The sequence below is a fragment of the Symphalangus syndactylus genome, chromosome 10, assembly GCF_028878055.3.
Source record: "Symphalangus syndactylus isolate Jambi chromosome 10, NHGRI_mSymSyn1-v2.1_pri, whole genome shotgun sequence".
NCBI lineage: Eukaryota > Metazoa > Chordata > Mammalia > Primates > Hylobatidae > Symphalangus > Symphalangus syndactylus.
In genome coordinates this window covers 54504519-54529829 of record NC_072432.2, presented here as the reverse complement: position 1 = coordinate 54529829, position 25311 = coordinate 54504519, and the positions used below count along the sequence as shown (strand labels likewise).

General features: G+C 39.4%; 1 protein-coding gene across 3 annotated transcripts in view; it reads left to right on the top strand.

Moving 5' to 3' along the window:
• The window catches only part of GPAT3 (glycerol-3-phosphate acyltransferase 3), a 70757-nt gene extending 46358 nt beyond the window's left edge, over positions 1–24399 (top strand). For all 3 annotated transcript variants that reach the window (XM_063611176.1, XM_055297112.2, XM_055297113.2), the window contains exons 5-13: positions 4939–5013; positions 5882–5971; positions 8136–8229; positions 12792–12907; positions 15117–15172; positions 15689–15774; positions 16324–16452; positions 16915–16994; positions 23197–24399. In XM_063611176.1, the coding sequence (XP_063467246.1) occupies positions 4939–5013; positions 5882–5971; positions 8136–8229; positions 12792–12907; positions 15117–15172; positions 15689–15774; positions 16324–16452; positions 16915–16994; positions 23197–23296 (826 nt within the window). In that variant the 3' untranslated portion in view covers positions 23297–24399. The remainder of the gene's footprint in view (positions 1–4938; positions 5014–5881; positions 5972–8135; positions 8230–12791; positions 12908–15116; positions 15173–15688; positions 15775–16323; positions 16453–16914; positions 16995–23196) is intronic.
• Positions 24400–25311: the final 912 nt, after the last annotated feature.

The following is a 25311-nucleotide window of genomic DNA, read 5'->3' as shown; positions in this document are numbered from 1 at the left end:
CCAATTCATTGTGATCACGGACTGCTCTTATTAAAGGGTCCCCACCTGGGTCGCCTTCTGCTTCTGAGCTTGAGTGCCACCTGGTGAGGAGGCAGTGTCAAGCCTAGTTTATGGAAAGCACGATGTGGAACATGAGTAGAAGGCACTGTGTGGTGGGATGAAGCTGTAAGTGGCTGAGATCTGATTAGCATGGTGGTAGCAGTAGTAGGCACGTATACCAGCCACAACATTATTGTTGATCATCTTGCTTCATTTCCCTGGGCATGGCCTTGGCATCCTCTCAGCAGAGCTTTCCAGGCAGTGGCTACCTGCCAACTAAACTTGGCACATGAATTGAAATCTTTTTACCACCCCCAGGGTGGCCTATGCTTGCCTCATTCAGATTTATTACCAGGGAAAGTATTGCTTAACTACAGGGAAATGCAGATTTCTAAGAAATTATTTCTGGAGTTGTTTTTTTTTTTTTTTTTTGCCCATATTGCTAGTTCAGACATTGGGGCATAGTATGTCTTTTGGGAATCATTTCAGCTGTGATAATGAAGCGAAATTCAAGGTTTCACATACACTTTGGCTTGAACCTTAAACTAGTGCCCCCAAAGCAGGGTTCGTGTACTCTGGGAGTGTACAAGACTATCCATTGGCATGCAGGAAGGAAATATTAGAGCTCTTATTTACTAAAAGCTTCTGTTCTGGCTGGGTGCAGTGGCTCACGCCTGTAATCCCAACACTTTGGGAGGCCGAGGAGGGCGGATCACGAGATCAAGAGATCGAGACCATCCTGGCCAACATGGTGAAACCTCGTCTCTACTAAAAATACAAAAGTTAACTGGGCATGGTGGAGCACACCTAGTCTCAGCTACTTGGGAGGCTGAGGCAGGAGAATCTCTTGAACCTGGGAGGCAGAGGTTGCAGTGAGCTGTGATTGCGCCACTGCACTCTAGCCTGGCAAAAGAGCGAGACTCCGTATCAAAAAAAAAAAAGAAAGAAAAAAGCTTCTGTTCGCTTTATAACTAGAGCTTCCATTTATTCTGTTTTCATTCTTAAAAAGAAAAAGGCCAGGGGCATGGTGGCTCACACCTGTAATACTAGCACTTTGGGAGGCTGAGGTGGGCAGATCACTTGAGGCCAGGAGTTCGACTGGCCTGGACAACATGCGAAACCCCATCTCTACCAAAAACACAAAAATTAGCCAGGTGTGGTGATGCACACCTGTAGTCCCAGCTACTTGGGAGGCTGAGGCAGAGAATTGCTTGAACCCAGGAGGCAGAGGTTGCAGTGAACCAGGATCACGCCACTACACTCCAGCCTGAGTGACAGAGCGAGACTCTTGTCTCAAAAAAAAAAAAAAAGAAAAAAGAAAATGAAGCTTGGCCGGGCATAGTGACTCTTGCCTGTAATCCCAGCCCTTTGGGAGGCCAAGGTGGGTAGATCAGTTGAGGTCAGGAGTTCTATATCAGCCTGGCCAACATGGTTAAACTCCATCTGTACTAAAAATACAAAAATTAGCCAGGTGTGGTGGCGCATGCCTGTAGTCCCAGCTACTTGGGAGGCTGAAGCAGGAGAAATCACTTGAACCCAGGAGGCGGAGGTTGCAGTGAGACACTGTATTCCAGCCTGGGTGACAGAGTGAGGTGAGGCTCCATTTCAAAAAAAAACAAACAACAAAAAAACACATGAAGCTTTAGTCAAGTTTAATATATGGATTGGTTTGTATCCAAGGTAACCTGAAGGAAGAATGAGGAATTCTACAGCACAGTGCTTGAGATGCCCTTGTTTGTTGTTGGTTAGCTTTCACCATGCTGTGGGGGCCCAGAAAATGCTGTTATGATTCCCTTATCTACTAAAGAAATGCTCACAAAATAGATAAATGACTTAAAATATTTTTGCAAAGAAACTATGATTTAAGATAATAAAGCAATGTAAACATTTATTACTTCTTGGCCTTTGGGCTAAGATCAAGTGCAGTGATATAAGCATCCAAGAACAAAAAGAAAATGCAGAGTTCAGACTCCTACTCTTAGTAGATACTCTTCACTGTGGAAGAATTGCTTTGTAAATGATTTTTAAAAGAGGCACCTACTACAAAATGAGCTTTTCAAAAACCAGATTGTATTAAGATACATTGTGGTGATGGTTGCACAACTCTGTGAATATGCCAAAAACTATTGAATTGCATACTTTATTTTATTTATTTATTTTTATGATGAGATAGAGTCTCACTCCATCACTCAGGCACAATCTTGGGTCACTGCAACCTCTGCCCGCTGAGTTCAAGTGATTCTTATGCCTCAGCCTCTCGAGTAGCTGGAATTAGAGGCATGTGCCTCCATGCCTGGCTAATTTTTGTATTTTTAATAGAGATGGAGTTTTGCCATGTTGGCCAGGCTGGTCTCAAACTCCTGACCTGAAGTGATCCGCCTGCCTTGGCTTCCCAAAATGCTGGGATTACAGGCGTGAGCCAGTGCCTGAACTGAATTGCACATTTTAATGGGTTGAATTGTATAGCATGTGAATTGTATGTCAATAAAGCTCTTAAAAAACAGACTGTGGCTGAAAACTTATGTCATCTATGAGAACTCTAACATTGGCTCACTTAAGCTGGGATACATAATGTTCTGGCCTGTTAATCTAGCAAATAAAAAGTTTCAGTAGTTTTGAACCCAATTGTTAAACATGTTAAAATGAAACTCCTTCTGATTTAATGGACAGGAACAAGTGATTCTCATTGGGGCAAGATGACAAAACATTATTTTAAAAGTTTTGCATAATTGATGATGAGATTAAACAATAATTTAGTTATTGCATCAGTAACTGACAAGAAAAAAGAACCTGACCTTCAAATTGCTATGTCAAATCTTTAACAAGATTTAACACCTTATTTATCAAGGTATTTATAGGAAAGCATATTCAAAAAGCTTTCTTCTTGCTCAAAATTATAATAGTATTAATTATGTTTTTTAGCTATAGTAATATATCATGTTATTAAGTTATAATTATACAATTGATAATTATAATTATAAAATTAATAATATATATTAATGTATTACTATATTATTGTATTTTGAGTGAGGACAAATTGCAACATTAATATAATTTGAAAATACTATATTTTTAAATAAAAATATTTATAATTTTTTTTACATTCTTTATGTTTCCAGATGTTTTATAATGTATATTATATCAGTACAGCATATGCACATTATTCTTAAACATATTGGGGTGCATGTTCAGATGTATTATTGATGGAGTGTTTCTCCAACTGGGTTAAGACTGCTGCCTTTTACGCTGTTTCCTTTGTTTTCTTGAGACAGTCTCACTTTGTTGCCCAGGCTGAAGTGCAGTGGCACAATCTTGGCTCACTGCAACCAACCCCTGCCTCCTGGGTTCAAGCGATTCTCGTTACAGGGATGTGTCACCATGCCTTCCTAATTTTTGTATTTTTAATAGAGACAGGGTTTCACCATTTGGCCAGGCTGGTCTCGAACTCCTCACCTCAAGTGATCCACTCGCCTGGGCCTCCCAAACTGCTGGGATTATAGCCGTGAGACACTGCTTATTTCTCTTGTTTTAAATAATGCTAAACTGCTATGTTAAATAATAATCTCCTTAAAGACAGAATAACATAATGCTTATGAAAATGAATTCTGAGGCCAGACTCCCTGGGTTCAAATCCTGGCTCTGCTGCTTATTTTCTGTGTAACTTTGGGTAAGTTATTTAGCCTTTCTATGCTCCAATTTTTTCATCTGTAGAATGGGGATAATGATAATATTATTGCCTCATAGAGTCTTGGGGATGATTAAATGTGTTAAATATAAAAGGTACTTAGAATATTGCCTGGCATATAGTGTTAGCTGTTGCTTCATCATCGTCTAATGTAAAACCTGGGATTGGTTAAGACAAACGATTTTATGCTCCAAATATCTGATCAGAAAGTAAAGATAGCTACATGTCAGCAGTAAATGAGCTTCACCCTGGAGAGGGTTACTGTTCCTGACCCTTGACCTTAGGCAGCCACTGTAGCTTCCCCAGACACACAAGGTCCTTCTGATACTGCAGTGGTGGTCCCCTTCAGTCTGCTTACTGAATACCTCATGCATTCAGCAACATGTGTGTGCTCTTCTGGGAACAGGAAGACATAGATAGGCCTCTGGTTTGATTTGAGAGAGTAATGAGATAATCTAAAGTTTCTGCTGTCTCCATTTGACAAAGTAAGATGATTTAAAGGATCTTATTAGTAAAATATGATTAAACTATTGATTTTTCTTCTCTTTTAACTAAATCCTATTTATTTTGAAAGATTTTAAGTCTTAACTTTCCTTTTTGAATAATTCTATTTACATTTCTAGAAATTACTACTTTCCTTTTGAAGTCATTGGAATGTATATTAAAAGCACTTTTCAAAAAGAATGCAATGTCTATATGGAGGTTAGAGGTACTTTCAGTCACCTTGTTTGCTAACTTCTGAGTTATCTTGAACCATGCAAAAGGACAACAGTTAGATTTGCATTAAAAGATGTCTACATGGTGATATATTTTGGTGTTCTTATTATGAAAGCACCTTTAAATATATTCCCTTCACTAGCCCTGTTAACCCTTTGGTGATTATATAGATTTAACTTGATAGTTTTGTGAAAATTTCCAGGCCTTCTCTATGCATATACAGACTTGTTACACATGTGTTTGTTGTTGTTTTGCAGATGGCATCATATTCTGTACTTTATTTTGAAACTTACTTTGTTTTTTGCCTCTTAAAATGTGTCGTGGAACATTCTTCCATGTTAGATCTATATAGATTTACCCAGTTATTTTAGTGGCTGCATCATATTTCATCATGTGGATACTCTACAACTTATTTACAGTTTTATTATTTATGAACTTTTTGGTTACTTCCATACTATGTGTCAAAATCTTATATGACCCTCTCTTTTCTTTTTCAGGGTTACCTTGGCTTTCATTGGGATCAGTTTGCTGGTTGTAGGAACTACACTGGTTGGGCAGCTGCCAGACAGCAGGTGAAATATTTCCTTCCATCCAGCCATACATAGGACTGTATTTTTTCTTAGCTGTGTCCACAAAGAGAGTATTTGTTTGATTCCTATGTATTGCATTATTATTATTAATATTATTATTATTACTGAGATGGAGTCTCGTACTGTCACCCGGGCTGGAGTGCAGTAGTGTGATCTTGGCTCACTGCCACCTCCGCCTCCTGGGTTCAAGAGATTCTCCTGCCTCAGCCTCCTGAGTAGCTGGGATTACAGTCACCCACCACCAGGCCCAGCTAATTCTTTGTATTTTTAGTAGAGACAGGGTTTCACCATGTTGGCCAGGGGGGTCTTGAACTCCTGACCTTGTGATTTGCCTGCCTCGGCCTCCCAAATTGCTGGGATTACAGGTGTGAGCCACCGCACCAGGCCGCATTGCATTAAATTTATGTTCTCTACTCATTTATTAGAATCCTGCTCACTTCATCTTCATAGTCTTTGATTTTTTTAAATCATACTTCCATATTAATTGAAAGAAGTTGTTTTTTCAAAGGAGAATTGAAGAAAGAAAATGAACTGAGTTACCTAACAGAGTCTTATATATTGGCAAGCTCATAAGACCAAGACCAAAGAAGCTTCACTTTATCTTGTTCAGGAGTTTGTCATAATAGCCTAGTGGTTTTGAGCTGCTTTTCATTAGAGTTATGTCCAGTTTTTTTGGTAGACTTCTGTGATCTAATACTAAATGCGCCAATGAGACTATAAGAATTGAACTGTACTGGTTCACCAGAATAGAATGCGGTACGCTGTTGTGAAAAAGCACATTAAAACTTTTATTATATTGTTTCTTAAGAGTGCCCAGAATGGCACAATAAAATGTTTCTATTTCCTTCAGCCTCAAAAACTGGCTGAGTGAACTGGTCCATCTGACTTGCTGCCGGATCTGTGTACGAGCCCTCTCTGGTACCATTCATTATCATAACAAGTGAGTATCTGCTGCCAATGTGCCTGTCTTTTTCTAGGTCAATTCAGCATGAGATTGACAAGGAAGCATTGGAAGTGGTTGGGAGGAAGTGGGGGGAGTCAGAGTGCTTCCAATGTGTTCATCTCTACTTCTCAGTGTGGCACAGGCATAATGCACAAAAACACTAAATAGCAGTGTTTGCAGAAAGAATATAATAATAAACATGTAGTTGTGCTCAATAATTGGGCATTTATGGTGTGCAGGCCAGACCCTATGTTTCTTGTAGGTCATCCCTGTGAGATAGGCACTGTTAACCCATTTTACAGGGGAAGAAATGTAAGCTTTGGGATTTGTTGTTTAGGGTCACAGTGAATAAACAATGGAATCAGGTTTTGAGCCATGTCTCTCTGATTTTAAAAACAATGAAGTTGACAGGTCTGTACTGTGGTGGAAATAGGACTAGACGTGGAGTCTGGAAATGTGGTCTCTATTCTTAGTCCTGCTACTTCTAAAATTCCATAATTGAGTCTTAAAACAAAATTCTGCTTTTCTCTCCCAGAATTGTAGAGAATGAAGGTAGCAAAGGAAAGTAATTAGCTAAGTGAAAGTGATTTTGATTGCATTTGAACTACCTTTCTATTATCTTAATTTTTTTTAGATTTAACATCATTACTGATTTGGTCTTTCTCATTTGTAGAAGAGAAACATTTTGCCATTTGGCTTTACCTTGTGGTACCAACATAAAAGACCCTTTAAACATTTTAAATTATATGATGTTGCAATTGGACTATGAGTTTTAAAGTGAAGAGTAAAAGAAAACACTGGCAGAGGTGCAGTCAGAAGAAACACCTGTAGAAAAGGCACACTTATTACATAAAGAGGAGTTCCTAACTTCTTATAGAATTGCTTCTCATTTTGAAGAAAATATGCTAAATAATTGTGTATTTGGTTCTCTTTCTTCTCTGTATAGGCCCAAACAAAACTGCTTTATTGGTGTCAAATACTGGTTTCACTCCAGGGTAGAGATCAACAAACTGAACTGGGAGCCTATAGACCAAATCTGGCCCACCAGCTGTTTTCTGTAAATAATGTTTTATTGGAACACAGCTGTGCTCATTCACAGCCGTGGCTGCTTTTGTGTCACAACAGTAGAGTCAAGTAATTGTGACAGGCATTGTCTGGCTTGCAAAACTTACAGTATTTGCTGTCTGGCCCTTGATAAGAAAAGTTTGCCAATCTCTGCTCTAGGAGGATAGAAGGGAGGAAATTATGGTGAATTTTCTCTGTGGATTACCATGAAACTGGCCGGGCGCGGTGGCTCACGCTTGTAATCCCAGCACTTTGGGAGGCCGAGGCGGGCGGATCACGAGGTCAGGAGATCGAGACCACAGTGAAACCCTGTCTCTACCAAAAATACAAAAAATTAGCTGGGTGTGGTGGCAGGCACCTGTAGTCCCAGCTACTCGGAGAGGCTGAGGCAGGAGAATGGCGTGAACCTGGGAGGCGGAGCTTGCAGTGAGCCGAGACTGCGCCACTGCACTCCAGCCTGGGTGACAGAGCGAGACTCTGTCTCAAAAAAAAAAAAAAAAAAAGGATTACCATGAAACCACTAAAAGTGATGTATATGAAGATCAAAATAATATGAAAATACTTTAGATTAAATAAGTGAAAGCTATGTATTATCAATGGAAAAATCATGGGCCCTCTACCACACTCTCATCATACTACCTAGAGATCATCTTTTAAAGATGGGCCCGTGTACCTCCAAACTTAATTTTTAAAAATATACTTAAAAAAGACCAGGCATGGTGGCTCATGCCTGTGATCCTAGCACTTTGGGAGGCCGAGTGGGGCAGATCACTTGAGGTCAGGAGTTCGAGACCAGCCTGGCCAACATGGCGAAACCCTGTCTCTGCTAAAAATATAAAAATTAGCCGGGCCTGATGGCACATACCTGTAATTCCAGCTACTTGGGAGGCTGAGGCAGGAGAATTGCTTGAACCCCCGGAGGTGGAGGTTGCAGTGAGCCAAGATGGCACCAATGCACTCCAGCCTGGGCAACAGAGTGAGACGTGAAAAAAAAATTATATATATGTACACCCACACACTTAAAAAAGTAAGATGAGTATTTACATGCTGTGGCTATTTTAGAAGACTTCGAATTTTCCATTGTTTGTAATTGCAGGCAGTACAGACCCCAGAAGGGAGGCATTTGTGTTGCCAACCATACTTCCCCAATTGATGTTTTAATCTTGACAACGGATGGATGTTATGCTATGGTAAGAGCAGCTCATTGATATTTCAAGTAGTTGCATGTTTTATGGATTGATCAAACTTTTTATTTTGGCACAAATTAGCAAGTTGGTTTTACGTTAGAAATTTGACTGCGTTATACTATTGTAGCTATATAAGTTATGTAATATATTTACATGAGGAATATGTAGTGCAAGAAAAGGAAGGAAAAATAGCCATTATATTTAAGATGGCAAAAAATTAACTTACTGAAATGCAGACATTCTTGAGCTTAATAGGACCTTGTAAAGTTGATTCCATTTTCCTTGTAAAATCCCTGCCAGTGTTTAATAATATTTGCAATATTAAATTCTTTCTTTTTACAGTTGCACATATCCCCTAGCCAGCCAATTAGTTCTTTCTTCCTTCAGGGACTTATATGCAATTAAAAGAAATCTGGCTCTTTAATGAGGATCTAGCAAGAAAGGCAAATATTTATCTCAAGTTGTCTTTCTCAGTCCTTGCCCACAGCCCCAAAAGAAAAGAAAATGAAACAAACCCAAGAACAAACTACAAAGCCCACAGTAAAACTGTACACCTCAAAATAGCCTTTCTTGGGGATGAATACAGGAATCACATTCTTTTTTTTTTTTTTTTCAAATCTGTGTTTTCTGTTGCCCTTGCAAATTTGTCAAGATTTCCTGCATCTCTTTTCTGTGTCAGGTAAATTCTGCAGGATAATTGAAGCTGCATGGTGGTTAAATATGCCTTCAGTTGGTGTTTGGCATAGAATGTCTGGACAAGTGTCCTAGGGGATTGCCTTTTCATATTTTCATGGTGGTGGGTTGGGCTTCAGGGAGAGTAGATAGGTTTTATTTCACTTACCAGTTCCAGGGATTGATAGTCATGGTTTGGTGTGTTTTTCTGAGAAGGCATTTGAAGGGAGCCATTTTTGATTAAATGTCACTGCAAGTAGGAAGGTGGAGAGTATTGGCACATGTGCAAGTATTTGACTCTGCATAGGTTACACAATCATTAAGGGGATTTTGAAGGCCTTTGCAAAAATTTCTCCTTATTGCCATGTGTTTAATCTGTCTAAAATACATGGTCAGATATATAACTCTTGGATACTACATTTTAACACGTTATTAAATTTCTCTAAATAATGGAGCTCTTTCTGAATCTAAGAAAGCATTAGCCACCTTTATGAAGACTTATGGGAATTGGTAGTTCTTAATCTTTTCTTAGGTTAGGAATTAGTTGATAGTTATGTACCTTTTTAAAGAAAAAACTAACCATATCTGCATCATACAAACAACAATTTTATGTATAATTTCAAGATGTTTGTGGGTCTCCTTAAAGACCATCCAAGGACCCTCATGTTAACACCCTAGACCCCCCAGCACAGTTCTGAGTGTATGTAATAATCCTTGTATTTATGTGGACACTTTCATGCATTACATTTGACCTTCCCTGTAATCTAATCAGGTTAGGTCTGAGATTTTATTATAGATGAGGAAGCAGAGGCTTAGGCAACCAATCTGCCTGTCTAAGTTGATTTTGTGCTGCTATAACAGAATACCACAGACTGTAACTTACAATGAACAGAAATATATTGACTAACAGTTCTGGAGGCTGGGAAGTCCAATATCAAGGTGCCAGCTTCTGGCCATGGTCTTCTTGCTGAGTCATCACATGGTATAAGGCAGAAGGGCCAAAAGCCCAAGAAAGCAAACCTACTCCCAGAGCCATTTTATAAGGGCATTAATCCATCCATGAGGAAAGCACCCTCATGGCCTCAGTATCTCCCGTTATGCCTCACCTCCCAAAACTGTTGCAAACCATAACACTCCTTGGTCATGGTTTTGTGTTTCAGAAATCATATTCCTCCTGTATTCTGGTCAACAGAGAGTTGAGTATAACCCATTTGTAACCAAGGACCTCAGAACTTTGTTGGCATTTTCTTTACTTTTGGATCATGTATAACTGCAATTACAATATATTAGCCAAAATTTAGAAAAGCATAGTAACTGTAAACTGTCCGGTGGGTTGAGTGTAGAAAACTAAAGCTGATTGAATTTAAATTGGAGGTGGCGTAAGGCAGATGTGTGATGATACCATGCCATTAGCCTCCAGACATCATAATTGGCCTCTTTTGACTAAACATAAACTCTGTATTGAAAGAACATCAAAGATCTCTTCTCAGTGACTCTCCTTTTATTAAAAGAAATCTATTGTTTAATTGACAAATAAAAATTATATATATTTATAGTATACAACAGATGTTTCGATAGATGTATACATCGTAGAATGGCTAAATCAAGCTAATTAACATATCCATTACCTCACTCAGTGACTTTTCTAGTCTTGTTTTTCCTTCTAGACAAAGACCTCTACTTTTTTAAATTTAGAAATATTTTCAAGCTTACAGAAAAGTTGTAATAATAAGGAAATCACATTAGAACACCCTTATGCCCTTTATCCACATTTACCTATTGGTAACATTGTGCCTCATTTGCTTTGTCATTTGCTTTCTCAGGTACTGGGAAAAGCTCTCTTCTTCTGTCTCTCCCTATAAAAATGTGGGTAAAATGTTTGTATTTTTAATGTATTTATATTTAAAATTTCTTTTTTTTTTGAGATAGCACCTCACTCTGTTGCCCAGGCTGGAGTGCAGTGGCGTGATCTCGGCTCACTGCAACCTCTGCCTCCCAGGTTCAAGTGATTCTCCTGCCTTAGCCTCCCTGGTAGCTGGGATTACAGGTGCCCACCACCATGCCCAGCTAATTTTTATATTTTTAGTAGAGACGGGGTTTCGCCATGTTGGCCAGGCTGGTCTCAAACTCCTGACCTCAGGTGATCCACCCACCTTGGCCTCCCAAAGTGCTGGGATTACAGGTGTGAGCCACTGAGCCAGGCCTTTTTTTTTTTTTTTTGAAACATCGTCCTCCTGTGTCGTCCAGGCTGGAGTGCAGTGGTGTGATCTCGGCTCACTGCAACCTCCGCCTCCCAGGTTCAAGTGATTCTCCTGCCTCAGCCTCCCAAGTAGCTGGGATTACAGGTGCCCATCACCACACCCAGCTAATTTTTGTAGTTTATGGTAGGGATGGGGTTTCACCATGTTGGCCAGGCTGGCCTTGAACTCCTGACCTCAAGTAATCCTCCCACCTCAGCCTCCCAAAGTGCTGGGAATACAGGTGTGAACCACCACATCTGGCCTATATTTACTATTTATTTCTAATATTTACATTGGAAATCTGAATACATCCAACTCTTAAGGTTCTTTCTTGCTTTCCTTCAATTCATATTTGTATCTCCTGTTTTCATAGTGAAAATCCTGTTTCCCAACAATATCAATATGTTTCCTCATTTTCTCAGTTCTATGATACATCTAAAATTATTTCAGAATTGCTTCACTACTACAAAAAAAAAGGTAGTAAAAAGAGTTCAGGATGTTTTGCAGTTCTTACAATGCCATCCAAGATGGAGGGTATGTGGTCAGATACTGTCTTTGTAAGTTTTTTTGATGTTTCCCCCTTCCTTTAATGCTATTCTTTTATTCATTTAAAATACGATTGGGTTCATTGGCTTCATGGCTTCAGTTTGCTTTAGTTTGTCATTCGCTCCTTACTGATTTAATTTTTTTTGAATATGTAGGGTATCAATATGCTTCCAAATGTCAAAACTAAACAGAAAAGGTATACTCATTGAAGTGCCACTACCTTCCATGTTCATTCCATCCCATTCCTTCCTACTCTTGTAGGTTCATTGACTTTGGTTATCCTTTCTGTATTTCTTTTTGTAGAGATAAACACATGTATGCGTATTATTTCCCCTTTAGTCTTCTACAAAAGGTAGCATACTGTATTTGTTCTTTTGTCTTTTTCATTTAACAATATCTCCTGGAAATTACTCTTTATCAGTCATAGAGATCAACCTTGCTCTGTTCCCAGCTGCATAGTGCTCCATTATTTGTATGTGCCATTATCTATTTATCTAATTTCTTATATTTGGACATTTAGGTAGTTTCTAATATTTTGCCATAACAAGTAATGCTGTAGTTAATAGCCTTGTGCATATATATTTTCATTTTGTTGGAAGTATATCTTCAGGGTAAATTTCTAGGAGAGGAATTATTGAAATGAAAGATGAGTGTGCATGCAATTTTGTAGATGTTGCCAAATTTCTTTCCATTTGTGTTGTAATCTGCTCCCTTCCACCAAGCAATGTATGAAAGTTATCCATAGACTTATGTCAGAGTGTATTGTCAAGCTTTTAAATCTTTGTCGGTATTTTGATGGGTTTGAAAAGGTATTTCAGTGTAGTTTTAATTTGCATTTCTCTAATCTTGACCAAGTTGAAAAACCTCTACTTTTTGAAGTTAGAGGATTGCTAGCACAGCAACATAACTTAAAATTCAAAGGTGCTACTAAAGAATACCTTTTTGCTTACATTTGGCCTTTCAGACTATTTGATCAGACTGAGAACTTCAGTCAGTAGAAGGCCAATCTTATTTTTGAGTGGAGAATAGAAATTTGTTGGTACTTAAAAAACTTTCTTTGGACAACTGTGCCTTTTACATTTTTTCGTTTTCTTATGGTACTTCTAGGTTGGCCAGGTTCATGGCGGCTTGATGGGAATTATTCAGAGAGCTATGGTCAAGGCTTGTCCTCATGTCTGGTTTGAACGCTCAGAAATGAAGGATCGACACCTGGTTACTAAGAGGTAAGCAGTGGAATTACTCAGCATTCACTGGAGTAGCATAAAAGCTGATCAGTCTTGGCCTTGCTACCAAAGAGGACCGAGCAGCACTGAGTCTCAAAACTAAAACAGGGCCGGGCGCGGTGGCTCACGCTTGTAATCCCAGCACTCTGGGAGGCCGAGGCGGGTGGATCATGAGGTCAGGAGATCGAGACCACGGTGAAACCCCGTCTCTACTAAAAATACAAAAAAATTAGCCAGGCGTGGTGGCGGGTGCCTGTAGTCCCAGCTACTCAGAGAGGCTGAGGCAGGAGAATAGCGTGAACCCGGGAGGCGGAGCTTGCAGTGAGCCGAGATCGCGCCACTGTACTCCAGCCTGGGCGACAGAGCGAGACTCCGTCTCAAAAACAAACAAACAAACAAAAAAAACCTAAAACACAGCTCTGTTTGCTGTTGGATTTTTCTGGCAAATCACCTGTCTTAGCCAGATTTTTTAAAAATGTAATTCTGTAGTCATGGTGGGATATATGATGGGATTAGAAGGCCAATGTATTTATATTGCTGTGACTTAGATATAGTTCAGTCACTGAATTTTCAAAGATAAAAATTACCACCTTTAAATTAGATATGATCTCACTTGAGTATGAACAATTAAAAAAATAAATTAGATATGTATACTTTACCTCAATAAAAAATATATAAAAGAGAAAAAAAAACCACCTTGAAGGTTAAATATTTGATAACTACTTGCTAAATATATGATTGATTAAATGTTTGCTGAATGATTGTTATCACTTAAATCCAGCTAGAAGCTGGGCATGGTGGCTGACATCTGTAATCCTAGCACTTTGGGAGGCCAAGGTAGGAGAATGGCTTGAACCCAGGAGTTCAAGACCAGCCTGGGCAATATAGTGAAACCTCATCTCTACAAAAAATAAATAAAATTAGCCAAATGTGGTGGCATATGCCTGTGGTCCCAGCTACTTGGGAGGAAGGATCACTTGAGACCATGAGGTTGAGGCTGCAGTGAGCTGAGATTACACTACTGCCCTCCAGCCTGGGCAACATGGGGAGACCTTGTCTTAAAAAAAAAAAAAAAAAAAAAATGAAGATCCAGCTAGAGGCAGAGGAATGGGAGAAGGAACCTCTGGGGTTTAAGGTGGAGATGAACTACCAGAAACCTTTATTAGGAAACAGCTTTTGGCCTGAGGCCTTTAACTGAAGGCATGTTGGTTATCTCTTCTATAAACACAAAGGTGGTCCATTACTCTTAAGAATATAATGAAAAGTACTTGCTGAATCTGCTTCAAGTTAGAAAAACGTTTCCCTATCTTGAGATCATTTGGCAGTGGGACACTCTGGCAGCTGCATTCTGGTTCCCTCAGCCCTTACCAGCTCTGGAGAGAAGAGTTGGGAATATAGGGTTGGTTGCAGGGAGGACAGGACCTAAGCCTGGAAGAATGTCAGTCTTTCTCAGCTTCATGGTGTGCAAATGGAAAGTTCAACCTGAATCATTTAAGGATTGTCTTGTACTTAATGGCCATAATGCAGGTAGGTCCAGCAACCCAATATTCCCATTTTTCAGATGAGGAAACCTAAGTACATGGAGAAGAGCACAAAGCTCATGACACAGAGGCTCCAGAGTCCATGTCAAATGACTGTCTAATATTCTTTTTTAAGAATAGGCGAAGACACTGAAAATCACTTACTTTAGTCCAGGCACATTGGCTCATGCCTGTAATCCCAGCACTTGGAGAGGTTGAGGCGGGTAGATTGCTTTAGCTCAGGAGTTTGAGACCAGCCTGGGCAACATGGTGAAATGCCATCACTACAAAAAAATACAAAAACTTAGCAGGGCGTGGTGGTGCATATCTGTGGTTCCAGCTACTTGGGAGGCTGAGGAGGGAGGATTGCTTGAGCTCAGGGTGTGGAGGCTGCAGTGAGCTGAGATCATGCCACTGCACTCCAGCCTGGATGAAAGAGTAAGACCCTATCTCAAAAAAAAAAAAAAAAAAAAAATGACTTACTTTGAAATTAGAGAAATTATAATGGTGCAGATCTTCTTATACTTTTTTGGAAAGGAAACAACTCAAATGTATTTCTTTCACCTGTATCTCAATTATTTTCTCCTTGTTGCTTCACAATTGTGTCAGTAAAGTGCAAAGAATATCAAAAAGGACATCCATCTCTCTCTTTATAAAGGCAGAATTTTGATCCTTTTTTTTTCCCATAGACTAAAAGAACATATTGCTGATAAGAAGAAATTACCCATACTAATTTTTCCTGAAGGTAAGAATGGGCCTGCCTACCGAGCTATAGTTGATAACAACAAACCATCAAAAGTGTGTGAGGAATAGAACTGCCATGGAATTGGCAACCTTAGCCCAGATCTCTGCCTTTAGAGGAATGAGATGGCATTCTCTGAGTTATTAATTCCTTGCTTTCTTTTGAGACTTGATAGAAGTCATGTTACCTTTTTAATTCAAAAGTCATTTCTGGGTAGTGAACTGAGAGCAGAATTGTCCATGACTTTAAGGGTTGCATGTATTGAAATTTCACCTGTTGAGGAGTTGTTCCCATAGGCCCATAGAGTGTTCAGTAGAAAAGTAAAAGCTTGTTGTTAAACCTGCTTAGTTAGAACTATCGGATTACTACCTTGGCAGGGGTTCGTTTGTGATATGGTAGTACGATGCCTGTAATTTTGATATTTTAAATTATTTTATATCAAAACAATTTCTTTAAAAATTTATTTTTAAAATGACTGCCTTTAAAAATATTCACGCTCCTACCCTCACCCCCTTGCAGGAACTTGCATCAACAATACTTCAGTCATGATGTTTAAAAAGGGGAGCTTTGAAATTGGAGGAACCATACATCCAGTTGCAATTAAGGTAAAACAGATACCATAAGAATAATAATTATTATAAAGATATTTGATTGGTAATTTTATTTTGGGAGCATTTCAAACTTAAAATTTGCAAGAACGAGGAACACCAGTTTTCGGATGCACCAGTCCTCCGCACTTTGCCTCCCCTCTTTCTCATGCACCCGCTCTCCATCCGCAGATAGATGTGTACTGGGTGGCTCTGTGCCAGGCGTTGTATTTGCTTGTAGTGTTAAGTGAAACAGATTCTCTTTTCCTGCTTTCATCAGCCTGCTAGTTAAGTGTGGAGACAGTATTTAATAGTCATGTAAATAACTCTTGTTGTTGTGCTCTTTGGTTCTATTTAGAAAAGCAGTCAGCTCTAGTCAGACGTGTTAGCTGGCCCAGTTTACTTTCTTTTTTCTTTTTTTTTGATAAATTCTATCAAGTGAAATAACTTCTCTTTTCCTTAGAGTCTGATAAAGCTGTTTGGCCTACCACCTTTAAAACACTGGGCACGGATGAGAAACCACCCTTAGTTCATAACTGAGATGTATTTTCTTTTCTTTTTTCTCAGTATAACCCTCAGTTTGGTGATGCATTTTGGAACAGTAGTAAATACAACATGGTGAGCTACCTGCTTCGAATGATGACCAGCTGGGCCATCGTCTGTGACGTGTGGTACATGCCCCCCATGACCAGAGAGGTATTCCTTAGCTAATACTTTATCTAATCAGGTAGAGGCAAGGAGACCTTCACCTGAAAATCTGGGTGTCTCCCTTCTCCATGTCATGCTTTTCTGCTTTCTCAGCAAATGAGTCATTTTTTTAATAATGTATTTAGCTCACTTTAAATCAGACCATTTTATATTTAGAGATTATTTTCCATGATGGTTTTATAATTGCTGTTGGTTTATTGAACCTATAGATATTATCTTGGGTAAGACTAATAAAGAGCGTAATAAATATATGCACATGGTAAAAAAATTAAACAATACAGCACTGCATTTTCTTGATCGAACAAATGATATTTGCTATGATTGATTAAGAATAGAAAGCATTTAAGCTGAAATATGAATCTTATATTTTAAAACAAATACAAATGATTATGAGATGGTATTAAAAACTTGATAACTAAGATATTCTTGCAATTTTTTTTTTTAAACCAGGAAGGAGAAGATGCAGTCCAGTTTGCTAACAGGGTTAAGTCTGCTATTGCTATACAAGGAGGCCTGACTGAACTTCCCTGGTAAGAGATCTTTCAGAAGTACTATCACTTTTTTTTTTTTTTTTCTGAGAGAATGCCTCACTCTTTTACCCAGGCTGGAGTGCAGTAGCATGATCATAGTTCACTGTAGCGTTGACCGCCTGGGCTCAAGGGATCCTCCCATCTCAGCCTCCTGAGTAGCTGGGACTACAAGTGCTTGCCACCATGCCCAGCTATTTTAAAATTGTTTGTAGAGATGGGGTGTCCCTGTGTTGCTCAGGCTGGTCTCAAACTCCCGGGCTTGAACTCCTGCCTAAGCCTCCCAAAGTGCTGGGATTACAGTCATGAGCTACTGTTCCTGGCCTTTTTTTTTTTTTTTAATTAAAAAAAAATCACTGGTAATAATGTCATTTATTATTCTAGTCAGTTATAGATTTAGCTGAAAGTAATAATGGTTTATATATAACAATGGCTTAAGTAAGATAGAAGTTTATTTTTCACTTAACCAGTCAAGGCTGGTAATGGCTGAATCTATGTTGCTTTACTCTCCTCAATTTGTGCTTCTCTTATGGTCTAAGATGGCTGTTCCAACTCTACTCAGTGTGCACAGCAAATGGCTATGAGGAAGGAATTTTAAAAAGGACACACCCATCTCTAAGAGCACAAGCTGAGAGTTGTATATCCCACTTATACTTGTATCCATTGGCTATACTCAAGTCATGTGATAACACCTAGCTGCAAAGGAAGCTGGAGAATGTAGTCTTTGTTCTGGGTGGCCATATGCCTATCTCACATTTAGCGTTCTTTTTCTGATGAAGAAAGGGGGAGTGGATTTGTGAGTGGGGTGGGCATTGGGAGGCAGGGGGCTACTTACAGGCTCATTCATATTTAACTCTAGCTATAACTATATTGTAAGAAAACTGAACAACTTGAAAAGGGAAATAAGTGAAATGTTTTAGTTATGGATCACTATGGCTTTAGTTTTTGTTTGTTTGAGGAAGATTGAATGTAGGTGAATGTATTAGTCCGCTTGGGCTGCCAGATAAAATACGGTAGTCCCCTCTGGATAATGGGGCATATGTTCCAAGTGCCCTAGTAAATTCCTAATACTATGGATAGTACAAATCCTATATAGACTATGTTTTTTTCTATATGTACATAGCTATGATAAAGCTTAATTTATAAATTAGTAATAGAGATTAACAACAATAACAACTGATAAAATAGAACAATTATAATAGTACACTGACTAATAAAAGTTATGTGAATGTGGTCTGTCTCTTTCTCAAAATATCTTAATATTTTCAGACCATGGTTGACTGTGGGTAGCTGAAACTATGGAAAGCAAAACCTTGGATAAGGCGGGAGTTATTGTACCACAGATGGGTGGCTTAAACAACAGAAATTTATTTTCCCACCATTCTAAAGGCTGGAAGTTTGAGATCAGGGTGCAGCATGGTCAGTTTTTGATAAGGGCTCTCCTCTTGTGTTGCAGATAGCTGCATTCTCCTGTGTGCTTACATGATCTCTTCTTTGTGCAGACAGGAAGAGAGAGTGCAAGTTCTCTAGTGTTTCTTTTTCTAAGGGCACTAATCCCATCATGAGTGCCCCACCCTCATGAGCTCATCTAACCCTAATTACCTCCCAAAGGATCCATCTCCAGATAGCACCACATTGGTAGTTAGGGCTTTAACATATGAATTTTTGGGGGGACAAAAACATCAGTCTATATCAGTGAAGGTTAACTATACCTACATTATAATGGGGGATTGAATTATTATTATTATTTTTTGAGATGGAGTCCTCTCTGTCACCCAGGCTGGAGTGCAGTGCTGCAATCTGGGTCACTGCAACTTTGGCCTCCTGGGTTCAAGCAATTCCCCTGCCTCAGCCTCCTGAGTAGCTGGGACTACAGGCATGCACCACCATGCCCGGCCAATTTTTTTTGTATTTTTAGTAGAGATGGAGTTTCACTATGCTGGCCAGGCTGCCCTCCAACTCCTGACCTCAGGTGATCTGCCTCAGCCTCCCAGAGTGCTAGGATTACAGGCGTGAGCCACCGAGCCTGGCCGGGAGATTGGATTCTTATTTACATACAGGATGTTAAATTAGCAGGCTGTCACAAAACAGTCTATACTTCAAGCCCTATACAGTTAATAAAGTCCCTGCTGTCTTTTTTGGTGTTTCAAAAACACTTTGCATGAACAGTTTGTTTGAGGCAATTGTAGCAATGTTTCTAGGAGCAGGATTTGGCCAACTGAGTTAGGCTGTCAGCCAGGAAACCAAGGACCCTCCTGAACCAGCAGAGGATGGTTTAAGGTGTCTGCCTCTCGAAGAAGGGCTGGCTAGATACTATACAGTAAGCATTCACTTCACATCATTGATAGGTTCTTGTAGGCTGTGACCTTAAGCAAAATGACTTTATAGTAGGTTTTTGAATAAATAACATCATTTTGTTCAATGTTGTTTCTTTATAATGTTGATGAGAAAAAACATTGAGTTTTGTTTTACATAATTTTGTTTAAAGTTGCAGTTTCTAAGAACCTATCAACAATGTTCAGGGAGGACTTACTGTACTCCGTTATGCAAGGGTGGGGAATATCACGAAAATATTTATCCATTCACGTAGCATGAATACAACTAATTGCGTCCAGGTAAACCAGCTTCTGATATCCATTATGCAAATTAACAAACCACTAATTTCTACGGTGAAAACTCATTTCTAAAATTTGTTATGCAACATCCTGGTGCAGTGGCTCATGCCTGTAATCCCAGCACTTTGGGAGGCTGAGGTGGGTAGATCACCTGAGTTTGAGAGTTCGAGACCAGCCTGGGCAACATGGAGAGACCCTGTCTCTACAAAAAGAATACAAAAATTAGCTGGGGGCTGTGGCACGTACCTGTAGTCCCAGCTACTCGGGAGGCTGAGGCCGGAGAATCCTTGAACCCAGGAGGTCAAGGCTGCAGTGAGCTGAGATCGTGCCACTGCACTGTAGCCTGGGTGACAGAGCGAGACTCTGTCTCAAATAAATAAATAAACAAATAAATAAAATTTGTTATGCTAATTAACAAAGCTTGAGAAATCGATGGGCAATAAAGATAAAGATAGCTGAAGCCGTTAGTGGCATCTCTGAAAGGCGGCCTTCTGATTAAATGCTAGCTGACCACCCTGGAGTATGAGTTCTTGACTAACAAGGTGTATGACTTGAGTTCCATACACCCTGGAGTATGAAACTGACTAGTCCTAAGGTATAGGTTAAGACTAAACATTTGTATTACACTGTCTACACTGGAATATGTTAAACTAAATGACAGAATGATAGCATCACAAAACTATATAAAATGACCTTGGTCCACAAATGTCCTATAACCCGTGGTCATATGTGCAACTGGGTTCCTTTTCCTTATTTAAAACTCTTTATTCGGCCGGGCGCAGTGGCTCATGCCTGTAATCCCAGCACTTTGGGAGGCTGAGGCGGGCAGATCACGAGGTCAGGAGATCGAGACCATCCTGGCTAACATGGTGAAACCGTGTCTCTACTAAAAATACAAAAAATTAGCCGGGCGTGGTGGTGGGCACCTGTAGTCCCAGCTACTTGGGAGGCTGAGGCAGGAGAGTTGCTTGAACCCGGGAGGCGGAGCTTGCAGTGAGCCGAGATCGCGCCACCGCACTCCAGCCTGGATGACAGAGCAAGACTCCGTCTCAAAAAAAAAAAAAAAACAAACAAACAAAAAAAAAAAAACTCTTTACTCACTCTTTATCTTACCTGACACTCAGCCCTCCTGCTCCTACCCTGAAGTCAGTGTCTGTAGTCTCAGACACAGAGGAAGGGAAGAAAGCCTTGAGAGACAAGAACAACCTAGGGGAGTCAGCCAAGTACTGACTCTCCATCAGAGTGGCTGAACTAAATCCGTCAAAAATGATCCTCGGAATAGTCCAGTTTCCTTTTTTCAGGCCATATGCAATTGTATAATAAAATTACTTTTAATTACCTAGCCTCTTAAAAAAAAGAAAGTGGCCTCATTGCCTTTCTAGATATGTTTGTCACGTACCTATTGGTTATGAATTAACATATCTAGATTGTTTTTTCATAGATTGAGTGAAAATATAATTTTATGATCTTAAACTGGCTCTTACATATGGCTGCTCCCTTTCTTAAGAACTAAGACCTGCTGCCATTGCAAATGGGAATTGGATAAAATTTTGAAGTCTCTGGGGGTGGCAAGTCACAGTTTAAGTGCTTAGAACAGCATGAGGTTTACTGGGTGCTTGGGAAGGTGAATTGTACAAAATGATGTCAGATTGCTCAAGACTTAAATTTTTGCCTGTTTTGGGCTTGGATCTCGTGAAAGGAGAAAGGCCTTTCTTATTTCTTTAGTTTTCTTAGTTCTCACTATTCAGAATTCAGGTAAATGCTGTTAATAGAAGAAGCTCATTGGATAAAAGAGGCTTATGTGGATGGACAATTCTGTGGACCTAACAACAGTTTATAATCTTGTTTCATGAAAACCTCCCACAACTGACCCCCTGGATGATTTGTGGATCACAGTCTGTTTTTAAGTTGAGGACTTATTGCTGTGTCTTAGATTTGACTCTGGAAGCCAGAACATTGCATTTGTCTCAAGCCGGTGTCTCTATGGAGGTCAAGTTCTATCCACATGGCATTGAGTTCACTGGCTAACCTATGATCATTCATCATCATCAGAAAGCATTTGGTAAACATGTCTGCTTAACTGGGTTAAAATTAAACAGTCAGAGTATAAAGTAAGCAAGTTCTTAACCCATGCTCTCCTAGCAGTTAAAATCTAAAACTTTAGATTAGGAGCCAGATAGTGACCTATGATAGTCCAAACTACTCCCAGCAACTCCAGTTTGTTGTTTCTTTATGTGTAGTCCAAAGAAGGAAAAGCATGCAGAGTTCTTATACCCAGGCAGGCACCCTGCAGAGAGTTCAAAGATTTACAGGCTCTGAATGAAGAAATGCTGCTTACACAGGCACTTCTGGTTGAATGCAACTTATGATTTTGGTGTTTTATTCTGAGTCTGTTTTGGAATATAAAAGATTATAAATGCTGGAAATATAGTGCTTTGAATGAAAATACAACTTGTTAGACCGGGCACGGTGGCTCACGCCTGTAATCCCAGCACTTTGGGAGGCCAAGGCAGGCAGATCACCTGGGGTTGGGAGTTCGAGACCAGCCTGGCAAACATGGAAAAACCCTGTCTCTACTAAAAATACAAAATTAGCTGGGCGTGGTGGTGCATGCCTGTAATCCCAGCTACTCGGTATGCTGAGACAGGAGAATCACTTAAACTCGGGAGGTGGAGGTTGCGGTGAGCCAAGATTGCCATTGCACTCCAGCCTGGACAACAAGAGCAAAACTCTGTCTCAAAAAAAAAAAAAATACAACTTGTTAAACATAGATAGGGTTATATTTGAACAATGATTTATCTTTTTTGAATAGTCATTTATCTTTAAGAAATTTACCCACACATATACAGTACCCTTACCGTTTCTTCTGTGTATATTTTAAATTTTCCTGTGGTTTTCTAGTAAGACAAAACCAGTATTTTGTTTTCCTTAAGGAACCATATAGAGAAATAATCCTAGTTTTAATAATCCTTGTTTCAATCCAATTTTTGTTTGTTTGTTTGTTTGTTTTTGAGACGAAGTTTTGCTCTTGTTGCCCAGGCTGGAGTGCAATGGCGTGATCTCGGCTCACTGCAACCTCTGCCTCCCAAGTTCAAGTGATTCTCCTGCCTCAGCCTCTCAAGTAGCTGGGATTATAGGCATGCACCACCATGCCCAGCTAATTTTGTATTTTTAGTAGAGACAGGGTTTCACCATGTTGGCCAGGCTGGTCTCGAACTCCTGATCTCAGGTGATCCACCCGCCTCGGCCTCCCAAAGTGCTGGGATTACAGATGTGAGCCACTGTGCCTGGCCAATCCAAATATTTAATACACCACCCCTTAACTTCTAAAGAAACTGAGTTGGGGATATTGTTACTTATTTTAACCAAACATCAGAGAGATTGTTCCTTCCTCAAAGTAATGTATATTTGGCAAGTGGTAGGGCAGAGACTGAAACCTGGGTCTTCCTGTTTCCAAATCTAGTGTTCTTTCCCTTGTTTCATCCCAGCTGCCTAAGTATCATGGTATCATGCAGCATGCAATTATTAAGTTAACTCTTTTAAATCACCGCTGTAAAGTATCTTTTATGTATTTGTCTTTCTGTTCGCAGGGATGGAGGACTAAAGAGAGCAAAGGTGAAGGACATCTTTAAGGAAGAGCAGCAGAAAAATTACAGCAAGATGATTGTGGGCAATGGATCTCTCAGCTAAGAGGATAGATGACAGCTTTTAGATCTAGAACTAGCCCTTAGAAATGGAATGGCTTTATTTTTTGTTTTGTTTTATTGTTTTGTTTTTATTATTGTTAATCTTTTCTACAGAATGATTGTCTCTACCTCTTTATGCCAGAGGCAGAACCTACAGGTGCCCTTTTTGGCTTTTGTTGTTGTTGTAACATTAGCCCCTTGGATTGTAAGGTGGTTTACTGAGTTAAAACAGATTCTGCTTTTGTAAAATGATGGCGTCACTGTGGACTGAATGAAATATTTGTATAGAAAAAAGTGCTTGTAAAGTGTGTTTGGAACTCATTGATGGGGTAATTCTCCAAAAATGCCCAAACTGTCTTTCTGTAATTAGTCTTGCCACTTTCTTCAGTCACTTAAATGGTGGGATTACACATCAGTGCAAGATGACCATTATGGTTATGGTCTACTGCAAGGTTGAAAGGAAAAATGGAGGATTGTATTTAGGAAAAGGGACAACTTTGTGGCCACCTGCTCTGAAAGTCAAAAGGAAATGTAAATTAATGTTATTAGTGTGTTGGAAGAGAAATACTATTCAGTAAGCTTTGCCAGAGAAAAGTGAGTCAAAGTTAATATGTGTGTGCATTTATATGTAGGCAGCTCGTAGACCACATTTTAGCCAGCGACTGGTAACAAAGAGCTTAGTTTTCCTTGTTTGAATGCTGTAGATCTATACCTAGTACCCCTCCCATCTACTGATTTGTTTGTTTTTGTAACCAAACACATTTTCAGATAGAAGGAGCCTTAAAAAAAGAAATCACATTGAGTAACTTCAGTATGAATGAATGAGAATGTGTGGAGTTACCCCTCACCCTCCATCCCTTTGTGGTTTATTCCCAAAGTTTCCCACTCTCTTAAACAGAAAAATGACTGATATAATTACCTTTTGGAAACTGAGCCTTAATTTTTTTTAGAGGGGGAAAAAAGTTTTCCCCAACTCACACAGCGTAAGCAATGTTTGACAGCAATATAATGCTGTTGTAAACTACTGAGAGTATTGTATCTGTTCTGGTAACCATGTACAGAATGTGAAACTGTCTTATGAATGTAAATAAATTCTATATTTCTAAATGTGTGTTGCATTATTCCCCCTTCTCTTCTCCCCTTTTCTGGTTTTGAGTAAGTTAAATTCTTTCTTATTACAAACAAGTGTTGTTTGTTTTTCATTTCAGTGACATAGTTAGATTTTATTGGACTGGAACAAATGGAAAACAAGAACATGAGCCACTGATTCTCCCCCTCCCCTCCCCCCGCTTAAATCTTTTCTTCAGTCTAGTTATTTGGACTCTGGCCCTGTGAACTCCACCTTGAGCAATGTCGCAGACTACAGTTATTTTGCAGGTGAATTAAGGCAATTATATCTAACTATCTAGGTAGGCCTGGCATAGCACTATCAGTATATACTCTTCTTATCTATCTAGCTAGTTGGATTTCATCCCAAAAGAAAACTTGCAAATAGGTTACTCTCATGGCCATCCACCTCTCTGTTCTCACTCTCCCCACTTTCCCTTTTTTGTTTGGTGAAATTTTGCCCCACAAACTCTATTAGGAGTGATCTTGACTGAAAATTAGCAAATCCAAATATGTATGTTGGGTGACTTTTTGTCTTAATTTTTTTCCTCAGAAAAAGGAGTGCAATTTTTTTTTTAAATTCTATGTTAATTATGGCTTGAATTAACAAATATATTTCATTAGCCCAGTTCTCAGACAAGTGTATCTTTCCAAGAGCACTGTAAAAATAATAATGCTATCGTGTATTCACTAGATAACCTAACAGTGTCTCAATCTGAACTTTTGTCTTGTAGGTCTGATTTACACAACTAGGTTTCGGGTTGCTTGAGGAATTGCCATGTTGTTGAAACCATGTTTTTGGAAAGCTGATATTGCTCAGATTTAACGTATGCTCCTTAGAACTCCTTTTATGTTTGCTTTCCCTAATATTATTCCGTACCCACTTTAGAAATACTGTGTCCAGAGTTTAGT